Source organism: Hyaena hyaena, unplaced genomic scaffold (genome assembly GCF_003009895.1).
Source record: "Hyaena hyaena isolate Hyena2069 unplaced genomic scaffold, ASM300989v1 scaffold_48, whole genome shotgun sequence".
Classification (NCBI taxonomy): domain Eukaryota; kingdom Metazoa; phylum Chordata; class Mammalia; order Carnivora; family Hyaenidae; genus Hyaena; species Hyaena hyaena.
The window spans coordinates 1,204,579-1,223,743 of NW_024080680.1; the positions used below are offsets into that span (position 1 = coordinate 1,204,579).

A 19,165-nucleotide genomic window follows, 5' to 3' on the forward strand; every position below is an offset into this window, starting at 1 on the left:
CATGTTTCATCATATGTATTTATAAAGTCGTCTCGGGGTGCCTCAGTGACTCAGTCAGTTAAGAGTCTGACTTTGGCTGAGGTCATGATCTCATAGCTCGTGAGTTCCAGCCCTATGTCAGGCTCTGGGCCATCAGCCCACTTTGGATTCTGTCTCCCTCTCTCTCTGCCTCTCCACCCGCCCCCCCCAACTATAAATAAACATTTATAAAAAAATTTTTTTTAAAAAGTCATCTAACTTCTTTGAGCTTTCAGGTCCCCTTTTGATTATGAGTAGTTTGGACTGGATACGATACTTGATACATTTGTTTTAGTATGAGAACTGTTGGTCCGTTCATTCAGTTGGCAATGTTGGGAGCCCTGTGAACTCATGAAGCTAAGAGCTAGGACCTGTGTCCTTTGTCATATGTCTTATCTTCTATGCTCTGTACAATACAGGGGATCAGTATTTGTGGGATAAAAGAGAAGCTCCCTTCTAGCTCCAAATTGTCTATAGTGTCACAAGTCTTTGGAATCACATTTGTCACACACACACACACACACACACACAGAACATTTTCTGTTAAAAAAAAAAAAAGCCACTCAATTCACAACCAGATAGTGATTGAGCTCTTCTTGTGGGAGTTGATTGTTCAAAATTCAGAATAGATTTTGTTAGGGGAACGATGCTCTAAATTATGACAGGCCACAGAAGGCTATTTAATCCATAATGTGATATGGATACCTCATATGGTAGCATCAATCTGTGCCTAGGATTTTAGAAGCAGGAACTTATACTGAGCAGCAAGAGGGAGCAATTTGCTCAACTTTTATTAGGTCTCTACTAAGTGTTAAATATGTGGGAAAGGATATGGTAGTCCTGTTCTAGAATAGAATGGGGGTGGAGGGCTGGACATTGATCGAGCTGTGCCCCTCTGCTGCCAAAACCTATCCGTGCCACCCAGCTCTCTCAGATCACTTGAAACCCTTTGGTCTGAGTGCTCTGGTAGCCCTGGATGTTTGGATCCTACCCACTTCCCTCCCCTCACTCAATTCTATTCTTCCCCTTCCTCACCCTGTTTTAGGTTCTAGGCAAGCTCTAACTTTCACCAAGTGCTTCACTCCCTCTGGACCTCTGCACTTCCTGCTGGAATGTTCTCCTACTGACTAGGGCTGGCTCATTCTCCCCCTTCAAGCAACAACTCCCATTTCTCCTCCCGTCAGACTTCCCTATTTGGAATGGGCTCCTCTAATTTCTCTCCAGCACAACAGCTTGCTACATAGTCTTTGGAGCAGAGCTTCTCAAACTTTAAGTGCATACATACCATCTGGGGACACTGTTAAAATGCAGATTCTAACTCAGTACATCCAGGAGGAAGCCCGAGATCCTGTAGTTCCAGCTGGAAAGCCACCAGGTGATGCCATGCCTCTGACATGATCAGCACTGCTGTAGAGAACTTCCAACATGCTGCCATGGTGTCGGGAAGGTATTTGTTTTTGATACTTGCCTCTTTGCATCCTGGAACGAGGGCTCGATAAGGCAGCATCGGCCATCTGGCTCACCCCTGTCACCCCAGTGCCATGACAAATGCTACGTGCTTCCCAGCACACAGAAGCTATGAATTAACTATTGGATAAATTAAAACATTCCAAGTGTGATGAATGTTACACACAGGAATATACATGGTGCTGTAGAAGCTAGTCCCATCTGAAGGGACAGGGAAGGAGGGCTCATCACTGTGCAGCCCCGGACCCTTGCACAAATTTGTAAGAAGCCTTTTCACAACTCCCCCTGTTCTCTGGCCCATGCCCCACACTGTGGTAGCTCATCTGGACTTAGCCAAATTTTCAAGTCTCTAGGATAAAAAGTTACCTATTCTTCTCCCTACCTAAGGCCAAATGAAATACCCCAGGCCTCAGAATGGCTGACACTGACCAGGTTAGGAGGCAGGCAATCTGCTTGAGATGCGTCACACCTGTTCACCTGTGACTAATACACCTTATTAGTCTCTGGTGGTACTTCTAGTTGGTTTAAAAAAAAATGTTAATTAATCACATTGTCTGTAGGGTACTATTTCAGCCAGTAGAATGTAAAGTAGTTAAGCCTAGGGAAGGTACTGCCCGGCCCCCCCCCCCCCCACCAAAAGCAAAAATCCTGACTTTTTTGCTTTCTCTAGTACCGAACATACAAATTATCTAAAGCCTAGGGGAAGCTGAGGTTTGATAGAGGGAAGGGACAGGCGAGTCATGTTGGAGGCATGGAGTGATTTTCTATATTGCTTGGGAGGTAGTAACTCCTGAGTTAACTGTGTAAGCACAGTGCTCACAGAGGTGAAGTGTGAGGGTTGTGGAATCCTTATGTCTTTATTCTTTGCTATCTTGATAACTTACATAATCTCTGTAAACCTCAGTTTCTTCATTTGTAAACTGGAGCTAACAACACATGTTTTTTGTGAAGTGCTGTGAGGGTTAATGAAAAACTGAAGGTCAAGTAGTGAGCACAATGCTTGGCACGGAGCATTAGCTAGCTCAAAATAGGGCAGACATTATCATCTGATTAAATACGACAGAAGAGACCATAAGAACAAAATTCAAAATCAGGGTGATGGTGAACATGGCATTTCAGTGAGGCTTGGGATCACTTTTGTTTAGGAAGGGCCAAATCAGGCTGTAAGAGGAAGCCGTGACGGCAAAGATGATGGAGTCCATGAAATCATTTGCAGGGGCACCTGGGTGGCTCAGTGGGGTTGAACGTCTCACATTGGCTCAGGTCATGATCTCGCATTTCGTGAGTTCGAGCTCCACATCAGGCTCAGCCTGTCAGAACAAGAGCCTGCTTCCGGATCCTCTGTCCCCCCTCTCTGTCCCTCCCCCACTTGTGCTCTCCCAAAACTAAATATTAAAAAAGAAAAAAAAGAATTGTTTGTAAAATGACTGATCCACCTGCCCCTAAGGAATCACGTTTATCAACAGTCAGCTGGTTCTGTGATTGCTGAGTAAGTATCTCATCCAGGTCAGAAAAACTTGCTAGGTTTCTCATAGGGCCTGCTGGACCAAACATTCACCTTCCTAAGCTTTTATTCACGTTTATGAGTGTGCTGCCTCAGCTTTCCAATTTAACATGACTCTCTCACTGTGCTGCATTCACTAGGTCATTCTGCAGCTAGCAGGGGATGTGGGCTGCTAGTCCTTGCCTGACTTCAGCAATCAGTGAAACAATGCCCTAAACCAGCGGTTCTCAATGTAGGGCAATTTTGCCCCCACGGGACATGGCAACATCTGGTTGTCACAGCAGGGCGGGACGGGGGAGGGGCATGGTCAGGATAGGGTTGCCACTGGCCTCTGGTGGGTAGTAGCCAGAGGTGCTGCTAAACGTTGTTCCCTGGACAGAACACGCCCCCACAACAAAGCATTACTTGACTATCAGTAGTTGCAAGGTTGAGAAACCTTGCCCTAAACTGTACTTGTTTTAAACCTTTCTAGTCCTCAGCACCCCCGGTTAAATTAGGCCACTAAATAATATGCATGGTCCGCCAACTCTGACATTCTAGGAGGTGTTTTTTGATTCTGACCTCCAAAATTTTTGATACTAAAAGTAACCAATAAGGAGTGGCTCCGACAGACTTTGCTTTGGCCTCAAGAGGCCGATCTCTTAGAGCTTCCCTGTGGCCTCAGCTGTAGCATCTTATCAACAGCCTCTCTGGAGGCTGCAGGGGGAGGTGGTGGGTGGCTGCTAAAAGAAGCTGACACCCAAAGCAAGCACTGGCTTCCCATTTATGGTGTATGATGAGCTTTCCCTGTTTCTCAAAACCAGTTTGGTTTGAAGATTATCCCCCTGTTGACACTAGCCCACCCTGTGAAACTGACAAGCCCACACACCTTTGTTGAGAAGAATGTGTTTCTCACTCATTATCTGAGAACCTGTGAGCTGCTTAATAAATATACTGATGGAGATTCCTGGCACATGCTTATCTGAACAAAGGCCAATTATATTCCACCCCATGTTCTATCAAAGAAATGCATTAATTGATTACAGCAATGAAAAGAAAGCCTCTACCACAAACAGACAGCAAATGCCACCAACACTGATTAAAGAACACTGTCCAGTGACCTCAATGATGCATTGAAAAACCTAGTCAGTGACAACTTTTTAAAGGTCAATTCAAAACAAGTAATCCTATAGACATCAAGGCAATCCTTTCACTCTGGTGAAGCAGTTAACTAGGGAAGGTCTTGGGGCTTTAGCAGACAGATAAAGGAGAGAAGTAAAAGCAATTAGACAAAATGGATGCTGTAATCCCACTTTCTAGACCTCACAGCCACACCAAACACAGAGATCCAACTTTTCCACTTCACTATTCAGAGACTGGCAGCAGTTTCTCATTTGGAGAATGTGAATTCCATCCCTTGATTTCTTTCTCACTGGTGCTGCTTGTTTCTTATCAACGTCTATAACCTCAGGGGGAAAAAAAGAAACTCCCCAAATCCAAGGATAATGCTATGTATTTTATCATTTAACTTGGAATCCCAAAGTATTCCTTCAACACACTGGAGTATTGCTGACAACTACAAGTCTCACTACACAGCCTGAAAAACTGCCCCAGAGCAGAAGAAAAAAAGTCCAGATTTAGGGACGGCCACTTTCCAATCAGGTGGAGGTACAGCACTGGAAGCATCAGCATCTTTCTGGAAGCTCTTTTAACATAGAGATTCTCAGCCCCAGACCGACTAGATCAGAATCCACAACCACATTAAAATTTGAGAAACACTGCTCCCGGAGACCTGACAGGACTTTTATTTTTTTTCCTTCTACCAGCCTGCGTTTCCCCTAAGGGGAAAATGGAAATATAACAAAGCAATATTTGTGTATAACGAAGGGGGAAAAAAAAAACGGAAGGAACACAGTTCACATGATCGTGGATGTGGGGGTGGGCTACGGGGAACTTCTCTAATATCTATACTTGTGTGACTTTTCGCTTGGCACGACCAGCGTTTCTTCTGCAATGCAGCGAAACAATTTTTAAATGGCGCTAAGGCTCTCTCACAACATCCTACGGATGGTGTTTAGAGAGACCGATTTAGAAGCGCGGACACTTGAGAGGTGTTAAGTGAACGAACGAACGGAGCCGGTCCTCCAGCCTCCCCGACACTGACAGCCCGTGAGCAGCTCTCCTCCCGGCAAATTCCCTGGTATTCGTCCCCTGGTATCCTTGGCCTGCCCAAATCCAGGGTCCGGGGAACCTCTGGTCGGACCCGCAGTGGCTGGAGCGTTCCGCAGGCTCTGTAACTTTCCCTGGAATGAAATAAATAAAGACCGTAAGTGCTGAGATAGCGGGTCCCAAAATATTTTTCGTTCTCCGCAATCAGCTAAGAAAAGAGAGGGCGGGGGAGGGGAGTTGAAAGTCACGATCAGTCGCGGAGGGGGCTCCAGGAGAGTTCTTCTGGGCGGCAGCAGCAGCCTCAGCTCCAAACTCGCTGTGCTTTTCTTGGCCTGTGTTGGTACGCTATAGCAAAAACTGCAAGAGAGCAGAGAGGAGTCGCCAGAGAGAAGGGCTCTGACTGGCGCCCTGGGCAGGCCAGTTCCCTCGGGGAGCCTCCGGGTCTCCCCATCCTTCTCCGCCTCCTCCTCGTGGCAGGGGGCGGGCCGGAGGCAGCCGAGGCAGGATGTGCGTGCGCACGCGCTCGCGCATATACGGCTGGAGGAGTCCTGTTCCTCGGGCATTTTCCGAGGAAGTCTGGAGCAATTAGGCTCAGTCCGGGGAGAGCGAGCGAGCGAGCGGGAGGCGCCGTCGGCGCGTCTGGGCTGCCTCGCAGGGAGGGAGGGGGCGGCCGGCCGCCCGGCGGCGACCCCGGGCCCCGGCCGCCACCATGGGCTTCGAGCTGGACCGCTTCGACGGCGACGTGGACCCGGACCTGAAGTGCGCGCTGTGCCACAAGGTCCTGGAAGACCCGCTGACCACGCCGTGCGGCCACGTCTTTTGCGCCGGCTGCGTGTTGCCCTGGGTGGTGCAGGAGGGTAGCTGCCCGGCGCGCTGCCGCGGTCGCCTGTCGGCCAAGGAGCTCAACCACGTCCTGCCGCTCAAGCGACTCATCCTCAAGCTGGACATCAAGTGCGCGCACGCCGCGCGCGGCTGCGGCCGGGTGGTCAAGCTGCAGCAGCTGCCAGAGCACCTCGAGCGCTGCGACTTCGCGCCCGCGCGCTGCCGCCACGCGGGCTGCGGCCAGGTGCTGCTGCGGCGCGACGTGGAGGCGCACATGCGCGACGCGTGCGACGCGCGGCCGGTGGGCCGCTGCCAGGAGGGCTGCGGGCTGCCGCTGACGCACGGCGAGCAGCGCGCGGGCGGCCACTGCTGCGCCAGGGCCCTGCGGGCGCACAACGGCGCGCTGCAGGCCCGCCTGGGCGCGCTGCACAAGGCGCTCAAGAAGGAGGCGCTGCGCGCCGGCAAGCGCGAGAAGTCGCTGGTGGCGCAGCTGGCCGCGGCGCAGCTGGAGCTGCAGATGACCGCCCTACGCTACCAAAAGAAGTTCACGGAGTACAGCGCGCGCCTCGACTCGCTCAGCCGCTGCGTGGCCGCGCCCCCCGGCGGCAAGGTAGGCGCCAGCCACCGGCCCCCAACCCCTGCCGGGCCCTCCCTGGGGACCCGGGCGCCTCCTGGTCCCTTTGGGCACCGGGATGCCTGGGACTTCCCAGGAGCATCCCTGTCTCCTTCCACTGCTTACCAGCGGTGTCACTAAGAGCAGGTCGCTGAAGCAGTTGAAGCTTGGAAACTACGGTCAGTACAGATTCCACGCACAGTGTGGAATTTAGCTGCAGCAGCTTCCGGGGTTCTGGAAAGACTAAAAGGAGTCCACAGTCACTGTGGAGTAAGAATGGTGCAGATCCTGATGCACAGCGTGAACTATATCCAGCAACCTTAGGAATTTCAGAAAGAGTAAATGAAATACAGTTCTAAGTTCACAAGGATGCTAGAAAATAGGCCCCTGCAGTCAGAGCTGGATTCGGATCTGGGCCTTGCTGCCAACTAGCTGGCTGACCTTGAGCAAGCGCTTAGGCTCTCTAAAGTTAGAAACTGGTCCCTAGAGCTGTGACACAGGGGTAAAACACAGCCAGGCCCCATCTTTGGCCTTCATCCGGGGATTCCAGAAAAAGAAAAAAAGGAAGCGCTACCAAACATAAAGTAATAATGGAGAGTCAGTTCTTTCAAATTGGAACTGTTAGGATTTGGGCGTTTTGCTAATGGCTGAGTGACTGTGTGGTTTAACCTCCAGGTGTCTCAGTTTCCCTAAATGTGAAATAGGTGGTTGTCAGCCCACAGCGAGAGAATGTTTAAAAAGATCTGGCACAGGGCTGGATGGATGTTCTCTACAGGGGTTAACATCTCCCTGGAGCCGTCCCCTTGAGCTGGGAGTTGGTGTAATTATAATGGTCACCACTAGTGATGGCTTGCTTTGCTCTAGGCCTTAGGCTAAGTACTTCTCAGTTGTTTCCGTTTTAATCAAGTGAGGCAGCTGCGATCAGTCCCATTTTGGAGATGGAGCAACTGAGCCCCCTAAGGGGCAGCCGGGGCAGTCATGTGCCTGGGTCATAGCTTCTAGTGCCATAGTTGCCTTCTGAATGCTCATGCGCCTGTCTTTCCAGCCCAGGGTCATAAGCACTATGGTGTTGTCTCAGTATAACTCCAAGGGCCATTTTTTGGGTGTTTTTTATGTTCCAGCAACTGTGGGAAGCACTTTACAGGTGTGATATCTATTTAATCCTTTGGGGGTGGAGGAAGCAGGCTTAGGGAGGGCGTAGAACCTGTCCAGAGTCATACTTGACTCTGGGAACAGAGCGAGGATTCAGGTTCTGCGTCAGAGTTATCAACGTTGGTTTGTATTGACATTTGGGGCCCCGTCAGTGTTTATTGTAGGAGGCTCTTCTCTGTGTTGTAAGATGGTTAGCAGCATGCCTGGCCTCTACCCACTAGATTCCAGCAGCATGCCTGTCTCCAAGACATGCGACTAAAAACGTCTCCAGATATTATCAAGTGTTCTCTGGGGTTGGGGTGTGTGTTCATACACATGCAAAACCGCCTGTTAAGAACCACGGTCTCCCTGATTGCAAACCCGCATTTTATACCAACAGGGAGGGCCACGGTGCCCCTCTCTGGTTGCCTGTTCCATGTGGCTGCAGGAGCACATATTTGCCCAAGGGGCCTGCATCTGCTTTGCCTCTCCCTGCCCTCTCCCAGCCCCCTCTTTATGCACATACCAGGCCTGCAAGTTTTCCGACCCCCCACTCCTCCCCGCCCCATCCTGGCCCCCTGGCCTGTCTGTCAGCTGCAGGCCCAGCAGCTGGCCAGCTCTGGACGAAGGGCAAATATTTACAACTGGGAGGCTCACGCAGGACCGCACAGGCATACAAAAGCCTGGTGTGAGCCTGCAAGTCCCCAAAACAGAGGGCACAGCTTGGTCTTCCAGCAGGCACCTGGTTTGCGGCAGAGGGGTGCCTGAGTTTCTCTTGTTGATGCTGTCACGCGAACTTCCTGCGTGGTTTTAAGTGATGCTTATTTATAAATAAGCCATTCACTACCCCAGAAGTGATACATCATTCATTGTTCAGCTGGTTTGTTATTTCTTCTTGCCTTTCTGTTTTCTTTCCGGAGTGTTTGGTGAAACCTTCTCACAATCGAAAATGGGATACTTGAATCTGAACTGTTTGAAGCTGCGCTGGGGGAGCCAGGAGGGTAATCAAGGGTATTAAGCTTAGGGACAAGATGTTGCGTTTTGAGCTTCCAGAGAAAGTTCGCCTCTGGAGCTGGAGCCCGCCCTGGGACTCCTATGCACCCCGGTGCTCGCCTCAAGGACAGCCAAGAATGGCCTGGCCTGCAGTTTGCACGAGTTCCTTTCTCTGGCTTCAGACCCTGGCTGGCCTCAATGAGGCCTCAGGGAAGCTTGCGCCTCTTGCCCCGAAGTTAACCCTCAGTGGCCCTCGCTGAAAGCTTTTGCTGTTCTTGCCTCGGCCAGAAAACCCTCTCCCACTGCAAGCTGTTTAAGAACTTGTTTATTTCATTGGGTTGACTCTGCTCCTGCAGGGTACTGTTTATTCTCTTCCAAAAGGCAGGAGGATTTATATTGCTTGGAAACTCTCATGCACAACACTTTTTTTTTTTTTTAAATAAGTCCTAATGTTTATCTGTCTGTTCCAAGCTGAAGTAGATAAGAAACGCTTAGAAGATTTTCACTACCAGTCCTTCAAGGCCTAGCTAGACCTTGTTCCGTAAAATGATCTGGCATTTTAAAAAACGATCTTAACCTTTGGGGTTTGGATGCCAGCTGAGTGTTGAGGGTGTGTGTGCGCTGTACCTACGGAGGCATTGTTTCTCTTGCTCTTAGATGGGTGCTGGGGCTGTGCTTCTCCAGCATCCCTATGATCGGAAATCACCCAGGGAGTTTGTTAAAACAGATTCCTGCGTCTTACCTCCTGAGGGTACTGATCATTAGGGCTGGCTTCGGTCTGCATTTCCCACAAGCTCCCGGGTCAGTGCTGGTCTGCCTGTCGTGCTGGGTTAGCTTCTCCACTGGATGAAGACTAGAGGTTCAAGTACAGACCTAGACGAACAGGTATGGGTCTCCTCCTTTTACAGAAGACCAGGGTAAAGCTCTAAAACCCAGACTCCCCAGCAGTTACACTGTAGATAACCACGGCCTGACACGGCATCTCTGACCAACAGGAAGCTGCCATCTGGGCCACAACAGACTTGCTGATGATGGTTTGCTTGAATCAGTTGAAGAGTTTTGCTGCCAGCGTCTGTTTTCCCACCTTGGCTTACCCACCTGATGATTCTAAGAGCAGAAGCACTTCATAGCACTCTTCTCTGGCTTTCCAAGAAAGGGAGAGTTCTGAGCATAACTTTTCTTGAAAATGTTGAAAAACCAGAGACTCGTCCTTTGATACCTTCTGCCCTTTTATTTCTACATCCAGTCCATTGTTAAGTCTTATTGATTTTACCTCCAAAACACCTTTTAGAAAAATTTTAAATGTTTATTTTTGAGAGAGAGAGAGAGACTGAGTGTGAGCAGGGGAGGGGCAGAGACAGAAGGAGACTCAGAATCTGAAGCAGGCTCCAGGCTCTGAGCTGTCAGCACAGAGCCTGTGGTGGGGCTCGAACTCACAAGCCATGAGATCGTGACCTGAACAGAAGTTGGACTCTTAGCTGACTGAGCCACCTGGGGACCCTCCACGGTACTTTTTGAATCTATTTATGTTCTCCCTCCCTATCCAGTGATATCCTTGGTCCAAACCACAGTTTCCAACTCCACCTATTAATGTTTTGGGCTAGATAATCCTTCGTTGTGTGCGTTTTGGGGGGACAGTGTTCCTTGTTTTATAGGATGTTGAGCAGTATCCCTGGCCTCTACCTGCTAGATGCCAGGAGCACTTCCCAGGTTGTGGCAATCACAGATGTCTCCAGATACTGCCAGATGTCACCTGGGAAACAAAATCAGTTTTGGTGTGAGCCACCACCATATCTTGCCTGTACCACAACATCTATTCTTCCATGCAATTACCTAGCACCAGGAATAATCACTTAGAAGTGTCAATCTGAGGGCTGCCCGGGTGACTTCATTCGTTACGGGTCAGACTCTTGATTTCAGCTCAGGTCATGATCTCAAGGTTTGTGAGTTTGATCCCCATGTCAGGCTCTGAGCTAATAAATGAGGGGCCTGCTTGGGATTCTCTGTCCCCCTCTGTCTGCCCCTCCCTGCTTGTGCACATGCACCCTCTTTTTCTCTCTGAATAAACTTAAAAAGAAAAAAAAAAGGAAATGTCAATCTGATAGCCTTCTGAGAGGCATTATCTTTCCAGTTGCAGTTGCATGGCCGTGAGGTCCATGGTGTCCTATATCCTTCCAGCCTCCACCTGTCTGTCTGCTTGCATTCTTACCCCTTCTTTCTCTCTTCCCCGCTTCTTTAGTCTCTGGAAATTCCATGAATACGACCCTATGCTCCTTTGTGCCCCCTGGGCCTTTGCATGTGCTCTTTTCTTTACATACAAGTCTTTCCAACGACTCATCACTGGATAATCTGCAAGTTTCAAACTGCTGCCTTCTGCCCCTGCCTTTATGTCAGCACTTAGGGTTTGCTCATCACTAGATAATCTTTCTATCCTTCCCATCCCAGCTCAAGCACTACCACATCCACGAAGGCCTCTGTGACCTCAGATCAGGTCTGGTGCCCTGAGATGTACACTTTGGTACTTCTTCTCCTGCATGGTATTTATCAAAGTTGTAACTGACTAATTGGAAGGGCTACTGATTGTGTCTCCCCAGGAGGAAGCACCTCAGTCTTCATCAGGACTGTGCTCTGGACACAAGATTGCCATATGGGCTGTGAGCTCTCAATATGTGTTTGTTCTGTGGGTGAATTCAAGTTTGGTGAGGCTGTCTTGTCAGCCATCACAGCTTTTCAGATTGCTAACAAACAGTGAGCTTGTATTGAAAAAGAATGAGTTTTTCCGTGACCCCCAAGTTAACAAAATTGTTCCCAGGTTTTTGGGAGGCATTCTTTTTGTCCTACTAGATCCACCCGGATCAAATTGTATCAAGCACCACATCCCAGAAACGATTTTGTCCATTTCAGAACTCCTGGGGGTAAGTGAATCTAATAGACAATTGTATCAAAAGGCTTTCCAGATGTCCAAACACTTTGAAATGTATCTATCTTGAGTGTTCACCTTTCAGGGTATTTTCTGTTTCTGGAAAGCTTCAGCGAATAACCATTTCATAGTGCATGTAACAAAACAGCCCAGTTCAGCTAAAGGAATTGGGGGCTGTCAGTCCATTTCATTTCAGGTTAGCTACTCTTAAATAATTATAACTGAACATTTTGAATTGGGAGTTCTGATGATATTTATTCATAAGCGATTCTTTCTGCACTTGGAAATACTGCTTGCCTGTCTGTCAAAATATCTGACGCACAAGAATCTATAAGGCAGTTAGTTGTGCATTAGACTAGAGACCCAGGAGCTTGAAAGGAAAAGAAATATTATTCATTGAATTCTGTTGGGTGCCATACACTTGGGGTGCTTTATGTATGTATGTATATGAGCTGCTCCATCTTTTTCATCAGATAGATCTCTCTTTCTTAAAAAAACCGGTTAGATGAAAGTTAGGTTAAGGCCAGAAGTTACACAGATTCTAGGTATAAAACTGGGATTTGAACCCGGTGTCTGACTGCAGGCTCATGCATGTGTGAGGTCTCATCCCTGTTTCCAGATTGTTCTTATATATGCACACACTATGTTATTTGGAGGTGTTTATTTTGTCCTCAGGAAGACCCTCTGAGTAGATACCCACAGACCATTACCTTTCATATCACAGGTGGAGAAACTGAGGCCTGGAAGGTTAAACATCTTCCCCCAGCATTTTTCTTTGGCTCCTTCTAGTTGGTTTGATGGCTTCTGGGCCGTGCTGGTGAAGTATGTTCTTCCCGTGACATAAATCCGATTTTCATAGGTCTGGCTGGCATCGAACACATGGAACATAAAACTATCCTGTGAAAAGAGATTTCAGTAAAACAAATTAAAGAGATGGTATCCTGGATGGAATAGTGGCTCGTTTCTCTCATTTTCATGCTAATAATATAAAGAGGGGTTGATAGTAGAAAGAAAAGACAGTCTTTTCCAAATGTATTCTTGCCATTTAGCTCTCCATGTTCTTAGACACATTGTGCCAGGCACCGTGACAGGCACTAATGGATACAGAGGTCATCCGGAGTAGCTTTAACTCCTGGGATCAATCAGACACCTACTTGAGTCTTTGAAAACACAACGCAAGTCTTCCTACTCTTGGTTGACTCAAGCTTTTTTTTTTTTTTTTTTTTTGCTATGGATTAGTTTCTGTCCCCCCCTGAACTAATGGTGTTCTAATAAGCCTGTTCCAATAAAAAAGGGAAGTGGTATAACATAATGATTAGTCTTGTAAAGAAAATAACTAACAGATGGACACAGGCATCCACCTTTCTCTCCCCTTCCATATATTCATGGGGAGTCCAGGGGACAGAGACCCCGTGCAGCCTGTGTGTGAGTGAGCCCGGCAGCAATGTTGCCCGGAATGGGGCGGGATGAACTATCTTGGGGCAGCGGGTATGCAGAAATGAGTCCTGGGCAGAGAGGTCACCCTTAGAATTTTTTCAGAGCTGTTTTCAGGTGTCTGTGCCTCTACTTTCAGGTTGTGGGTCATGGTTAGATATAGGCTTTGTGTAAAGAGGCAGGCTGCAGTGTACCCTGAATTGAGGTGGTGTGTGGTTAGTATCCAGGCCCTGGAGTCGGTGATAATAGGATTCATATGTTCCCTATGCCTTATTGTTGAAGGCCTCTGGGAGGATCTTGTAACCTGTAAGCCTTAATGTCCTTATCTCTAAAACGGGATAATATGTGGGCTCATAGAGCTGGCTTTAGGATTAAGCCAGATGATGAGTATTACGTGCATGAGTATTTATTGAACATCTATTAAGTGCCTGGCACCTTTAGGTTTTTAGATATTTTTAAAATAAATTGCTGCAGAACTGTTAGAAATTTGAAGTGATGTAATGGAGAAGATGGAAAGGGGTTTTTGCTTGGAGGGTCACGGTTTCCTTGTGAGCTTCGTGCTCCCCTGAGTGACTAGTTCTTTGGACTAGTTCTCTATCTGCCTCTTTTGCCCTGGTGGGAGCTGGGTAAGAGAGAAATATGCCAGGTGAGTTTCGCTGTGTCAGGGTAGCAGTTCTGGGCTGAGATGTAAGGGAGGTGGTTAAAGCTCATGAATAAAATGCAGAGTGGGGAGTTGCTATGTGTATTGCTGTCTGTCTCACCAAAATTAACGGGGCTCAGGAGAGGTTGGGCAGAGACCCTGCCTTCCTATAATCTAGAACTTAACCGTGTTCTAGCTGGGTAACTTTTGCTTGCTTTCTGATTTGGGGACGAAAATGCTTCCCCAAGGCTTAAATTTCAGAGACTGGAACTACTCTATAGTCTGTCAAGTGAAAATGTGACAATTTGGTAGCTCCTAAAATAAAGTTTGTTCTTGTTTGTTAGTTTTTTGGTGAAGCATTGCTTGTAGATGTTCACCAAGAGAGGCAGGACTTGATAGAAAAAGTACAGACTTGAAGTCAAACCCAGGGGAATAAAGAAGCAAATTTTTAGGGCTATCTTATGTTATTTAAATATAACTGCAGACTAAAAAATACATAGGAATTTTTGAGCCAAGGGACTCTTTCTCTTACACTGTTTTTCAAAAATAACTTCTTTGGCCTATGGAAGAGTTTATATATACTATTCTGTAGATATTGTCTCCAGAGAAGCTCTTTCTGTATTTCTTCCTATCTGTTTCTCCATCCCCTTTGCCTTTTCTCATCTTCCCTTATACCTATTTTGGTGATAGGTACACACCACTAATACTTCCATTGAATGTCTCATACATTTTTTTAAATGTTTATTTTTGAGACAGAGTTCAAGCATGAGCAGGGGAGGGGCAGAGAGAGAGAGAGAGAGAGAGATGTAGAATCTGGAAGCAGGCTCCAGGCTCTGAGCTGTCAGCCAAAGAGCCCAACACGGGGCTTGAACCTATGAACCATGAGATGATGACCTGAGCGAAGTCAGCTGCTTAACAGACTGAGCCACCCAGGCGCCCCTCATCCATTTTCAGTTCGTTTGCATCAACCCCACAACTGCCTTCAGTCTGAGGCTTGAACAGGCCTCCACTTTTCTTCCCCCAAGAATATCCCTTCTTTAGAACTAGATGTTGAGTTACAAGGAGGAGGTTGGCCCAAGCCAGCCGTTAGAACCACAGTTTGAGCGACAGAGAGGACAAACCCATTTTGGTGTAGGGAAGTAAAGACACTCTCATCTCTTCAGAACGGCATTTCTGGCAGCCAGCTCTGCCTCCTGGTGTCCCCGCACCCACCGCTGCACAGTTTCGTGCTTGCTCGTCACTAGTGCACAGATAGAACTGTCTCCCAGCTGTGCGACTGTCCGAGAGCTTTGCATAATCCGAGGCCGAGAGGTGTCATGTCACCCCAGATACACAGACTAGCGGTCAGTCAATTACAGTTCTCAGAACCCGCCGGGCAGTTTTCCAGTCCAGCCAGTTCTCGGCTGTGAGTCCCACAACACCAGTAATTGGGGAACACCCGTCGTGGGGCGGAAAGTAGTGTTTAGAAAGAATCCACATTGACAGTGGCATGGAGGGGCTCTGGAGGCCACCGCGTGGATTAGGAGATGGCCCACAGCCAAGCTTCTGAGGCCAGATTGTTCAGAGGAGGGTGGTGACAGAGTAATACTAAGGAAAAGGGGCTTTTCCTGTAGAGGATGGTTCATGTTCTTGGACACTTAAAAAAAAACAACAAACAAAAACCAAGAAAACCCCCCCAGCCACCATATAAGGTGACTTTGACAAAGTAAATTTGATTTTTACCTTTTCCACCCATGACTTTTATTTTCCTCCCTAATTCTTGTCCGCTTAGACCTTGAGTTGAAATTTGAGCAGATTGTGTTTTGGGCAGTTTAAACATTGATCCAGTAGTTCCTTGTCCGAATATGATAACATAGCTTATTTTCAGTGAAATCAACTACGGTGTTGCTGAACATTGAGTTTCTATTTCTGCTGTGACTTCATGGTGTAAGTACTGTGGACTGTTTGTGCCATCATTGAGGGCTTGGTGCCCACTTCTCCTCCTCCAGGGCTGATGGATCTCTGTTCTTTCTCAATCCTAAAGGCCTAGGCACCTCCCACAGAGGTCCTACACTGCCCTAGGGGCCCAGCGCATGAGCCATGTGCTGCTGGGGTGGAGGTTGGGGTGCTGAGGGCCTGTAAGAGCTTCCAGACCCGCCCCAGGGAGTCCGTGCTGTTTCTGGGGTTCACTGAATGCCTGCTGTCTTCCTTGTCCATCTGCCACCCAGACTCTTGGTTGAGACATGCCTGTCTCCTGGGTCCTGGTTCCTGAAGGAAAGAGACACCTGCCGTCAGAGCAGAGTAATAGAGGCAGTTCTAGGGAAAGCGGCCAAGGAGGTGCGATCTCCCCTCCAGTCTTCTTGCAGATGTTGCTTTATTCACCTTTTCTTCGCAGGCCCATTGGGGCTCACTGATCTGGTAGAACGTGCCCCAGCAGTCCCCACTTACCCCTCACTTTCCATCTCCCCAGCTGCTTCTACGTTGCTGTCCCTGTCCAAGTCCACGGAGTCTTAGACTTCCTGTTTCTCCTTCCCCTTGTGAGCCAATACCTGTTTGCCTGTTCTCTGCTCTGATGGCCTCCTCCCGCCAGGGCTGGATACATCATGTGTGTGACTTCACCTGCTTATCCCCATATCCCACCGGGACAGCATCACGTGCTTGTCCTAGCTCTGAGCTGAAGATTCAGGCTGAGCTGTCACCATTGTTTTCCTTACTCGTCCTCCTGCTACCATGTCTCCAGTGCAAACTGTCTGTTGGCACTTAACCAGCCCTCCTAGAATGTGCCACTCTTTCTCCAGACTTTGGGGAAAACAAGAGACACGTACGTGGAAGAGTTCCCATCATAGGGCCAGATGGTATGACGAATACGTAACTCTCCTATTTTGTGTAACTTGAGGTCCTGTCTCTCCCAAACTTGCTTTAGATAGCCTAAGTTAATTTGGGATTTGCTTGGACTTTGTGGCAGAGTAATTGAAGTGGCTGAAGAGTACCAGGGTCCTCAGTGCTGAGTGTTGTAGTGTCTACCACACACTGTGTCCTGTTGTCTTGTGAGCAAGTCTGTTGGCCAGGTGCTGTACTGAGGCACTGGTCGGTAATTGTCCATCTCATTCATGCTTTATAATAACCCCGTAACGTGAGAAAAAACCATCATTATCCCCATTCTGGGGATGAGGAAACTCAACTCAGGTTCTGACTTGAGGATCTGGACTCTGGAGTCCAAGATCTTAACCATTACCCCGTTTCTGTCAGGGGCATAATACTCTTATGATACCCTTCACGGTATAATAGACGCTCTTAATCTTGGCCACTATTATTACATGGTCCGAAGAAACCTTGCTTAAAACTCTAATTACAAAACTAATTAGATGTCTAATCCTTCATGACATTTTAATGTGAAGGCTCAGTCTTGTGAGGCAAAGGGATTTAGGATATGGTGCCAGACTTTACCCGCAGAGTACAAAGAACACGGACATTGGAGCCCCATGGACCTTGATTCCTGGCTCTGCCTCTGCTGCTGTGTGATCTTAAGTGCGTGTCTGAATTTCTGGAAGCCTCAGTTTCTCAGGTGTAGAGCGTAGATTTAATGTCTGCTTCAAAAAACAGATGTTTTAGTTAACTGGTTGTTTATGTGAAACAGAGCTCTTTTACCTTCTTTGTTGTACTTCATCAGGCCATTAAGAAAATTTCAAAGCATAGATTATGATAAAATCCCCATACAGATTAATATTGGTTAAGTTTTTCTTTAGATGAAAGAGCCACTCGTTAACATCATGTCCGTGAAAAGTCAGCAAAGCAGCATTGACATGAGCCTTTGCCCTTGTCCCATTTACATGTCTCTTTAATTGGTGGAGCATAATTAAACAAGAAATATTTAAATGCCCTCCATCCTGAAGCAGTTTCAGCTCAGGAACAGGTTAAATGATTTAAGCAGGAATTAATGTGTTAAATAGGTTGTATGAAGTGTAGTGTTTAAATTCTCTATTAATGTGTGTGTGTGTGTGTGAGAGAGAGAGAGAGAGAGAGAGAGAGAAATTAGAAAGTTGAGTAGTTAAGATTGCTTTGTGGGGAGAGGAATGGAAAGGGAAAACCAGAATCAAGTTCATGGTGTCAGAGGAGAAAAGACCTTTGGTGGTTAGATGGAGAAATGAAAGAAATTCAGCCCAGACAGAGCCTTTCCTCTTCTGTCTTGCTCCCAGCACTGTGTATTGGCTCATCATTGTAAATCAGTCCTAAAATAGGCAGTGGCACCTGAAGCCAGTTCCAACCTTCCTGGATAGCAGACTACATCAAGATGCTTGTAGAAGTGAAAATACCCTTTCTCTGTCCCCAGTGCTTGGGTCTGGCAGGGAAGTTTAGATGGTCAACCCAGTTGTTCCAAAATGTTGTTTGCAAATCGCTGTTTGGCTGAGGAATATTGTGTCTCAGGCATTGTCTCACCTGTCCCCATAGAGAGATCTGTGAGTCTGGGTACAGCCTTAGGTGTCTGGGCATCTCAGTTTGGATCTTCTGGAGATCAGTAGTTCGGTGCACAGTTGGGGGTTCTATTTTGACATTGGTTTCCTGGGTAAGAGCTCCTATAATCAGTTCCTTTATGGAACTCCAACCATTGAACCATCTTGAGAGAGACCTAAGAGGTTACTAGCCTACATGGCATTCTTTTCTACATTCTGCATGAAAAGGGGGTAGTATTGAAGAGTAACTGGGGTCTAGATTCAGAGAGCCTGGGTGTAAAGCCCCGCTTGATCTCTGACTCGCTCTTCCCATCTATATCATAAGGGTGGTAAGAATGTCAGCCTAGGAGATGGGTTGAATTTATTAAAGAAAATGAAGCACTTTAATGTTTAATACAATTTCTGGCACCTGGTAAGCAGCCAATAAATGTTAGCTGTTACATTGTCAATGCACTCTAATAAGATTTCTTTGTTTTTCTTTCATTTGTAGAATAAGTGCTTATCACACAGTAGGCTTAAAACTAGTCTTTTGAAAAACCCTGTTGTGTGTTCTCTACCGTACATCCTTTGAGATTCCCAGACTAGAGCCATCTGCCTTGGATTACTGGGTAACCGCAGTTTCCATCATTAATTACGAAAGCCAGCAATGCAAGATATGTGTGATAGCTCAGTCAAATTCCAATGTATTTCTAACTTTTTCACCCCTCTAAGATAGCAAAGCAAGACATGGACTTAGCAGGATCTTGCTTTTCCGAGGCAGAGAGATATAAACGATTTCAGTTTGTGAATCCTCACATCGACATTTCACAACTCTCCGGTTGATCCCCAATGTTTATTCTGTTATGGCAGTGACAGTTGTTGGCGGTTAACTTGGGTAGATCAAATTAATTAGATCAGTACCATTGACAGAGAGGTGCTCTAGATGGATGTGCTAGGGATTGGAAATATTTTTTTGCAAAATATTTTGGAAAATTAGTTTGTTATTATAGAGGCTTTTCTGTTTTTGGTTAGGTACAGCAGCTTGATGGAGACTCGTTTGCTATTA

The 19,165-nt window shown here is 47.3% G+C and overlaps 1 protein-coding gene across 1 annotated transcript in view; it reads left to right on the plus strand.

The window, feature by feature from the left end:
- Nucleotides 1-5,751: 5,751 nt before the first annotated feature.
- The window catches only part of PDZRN3 (PDZ domain containing ring finger 3), a 244,702-nt gene continuing 231,288 nt past the window's right edge, over nt 5,752-19,165 (plus strand). Inside the window, exon 1 of the mRNA XM_039230567.1 lies at nt 5,752-6,569. Within this exon, the coding sequence (XP_039086498.1) occupies nt 5,847-6,569 (723 nt within the window). The 5' untranslated portion in view covers nt 5,752-5,846. The remainder of the gene's footprint in view (nt 6,570-19,165) is intronic.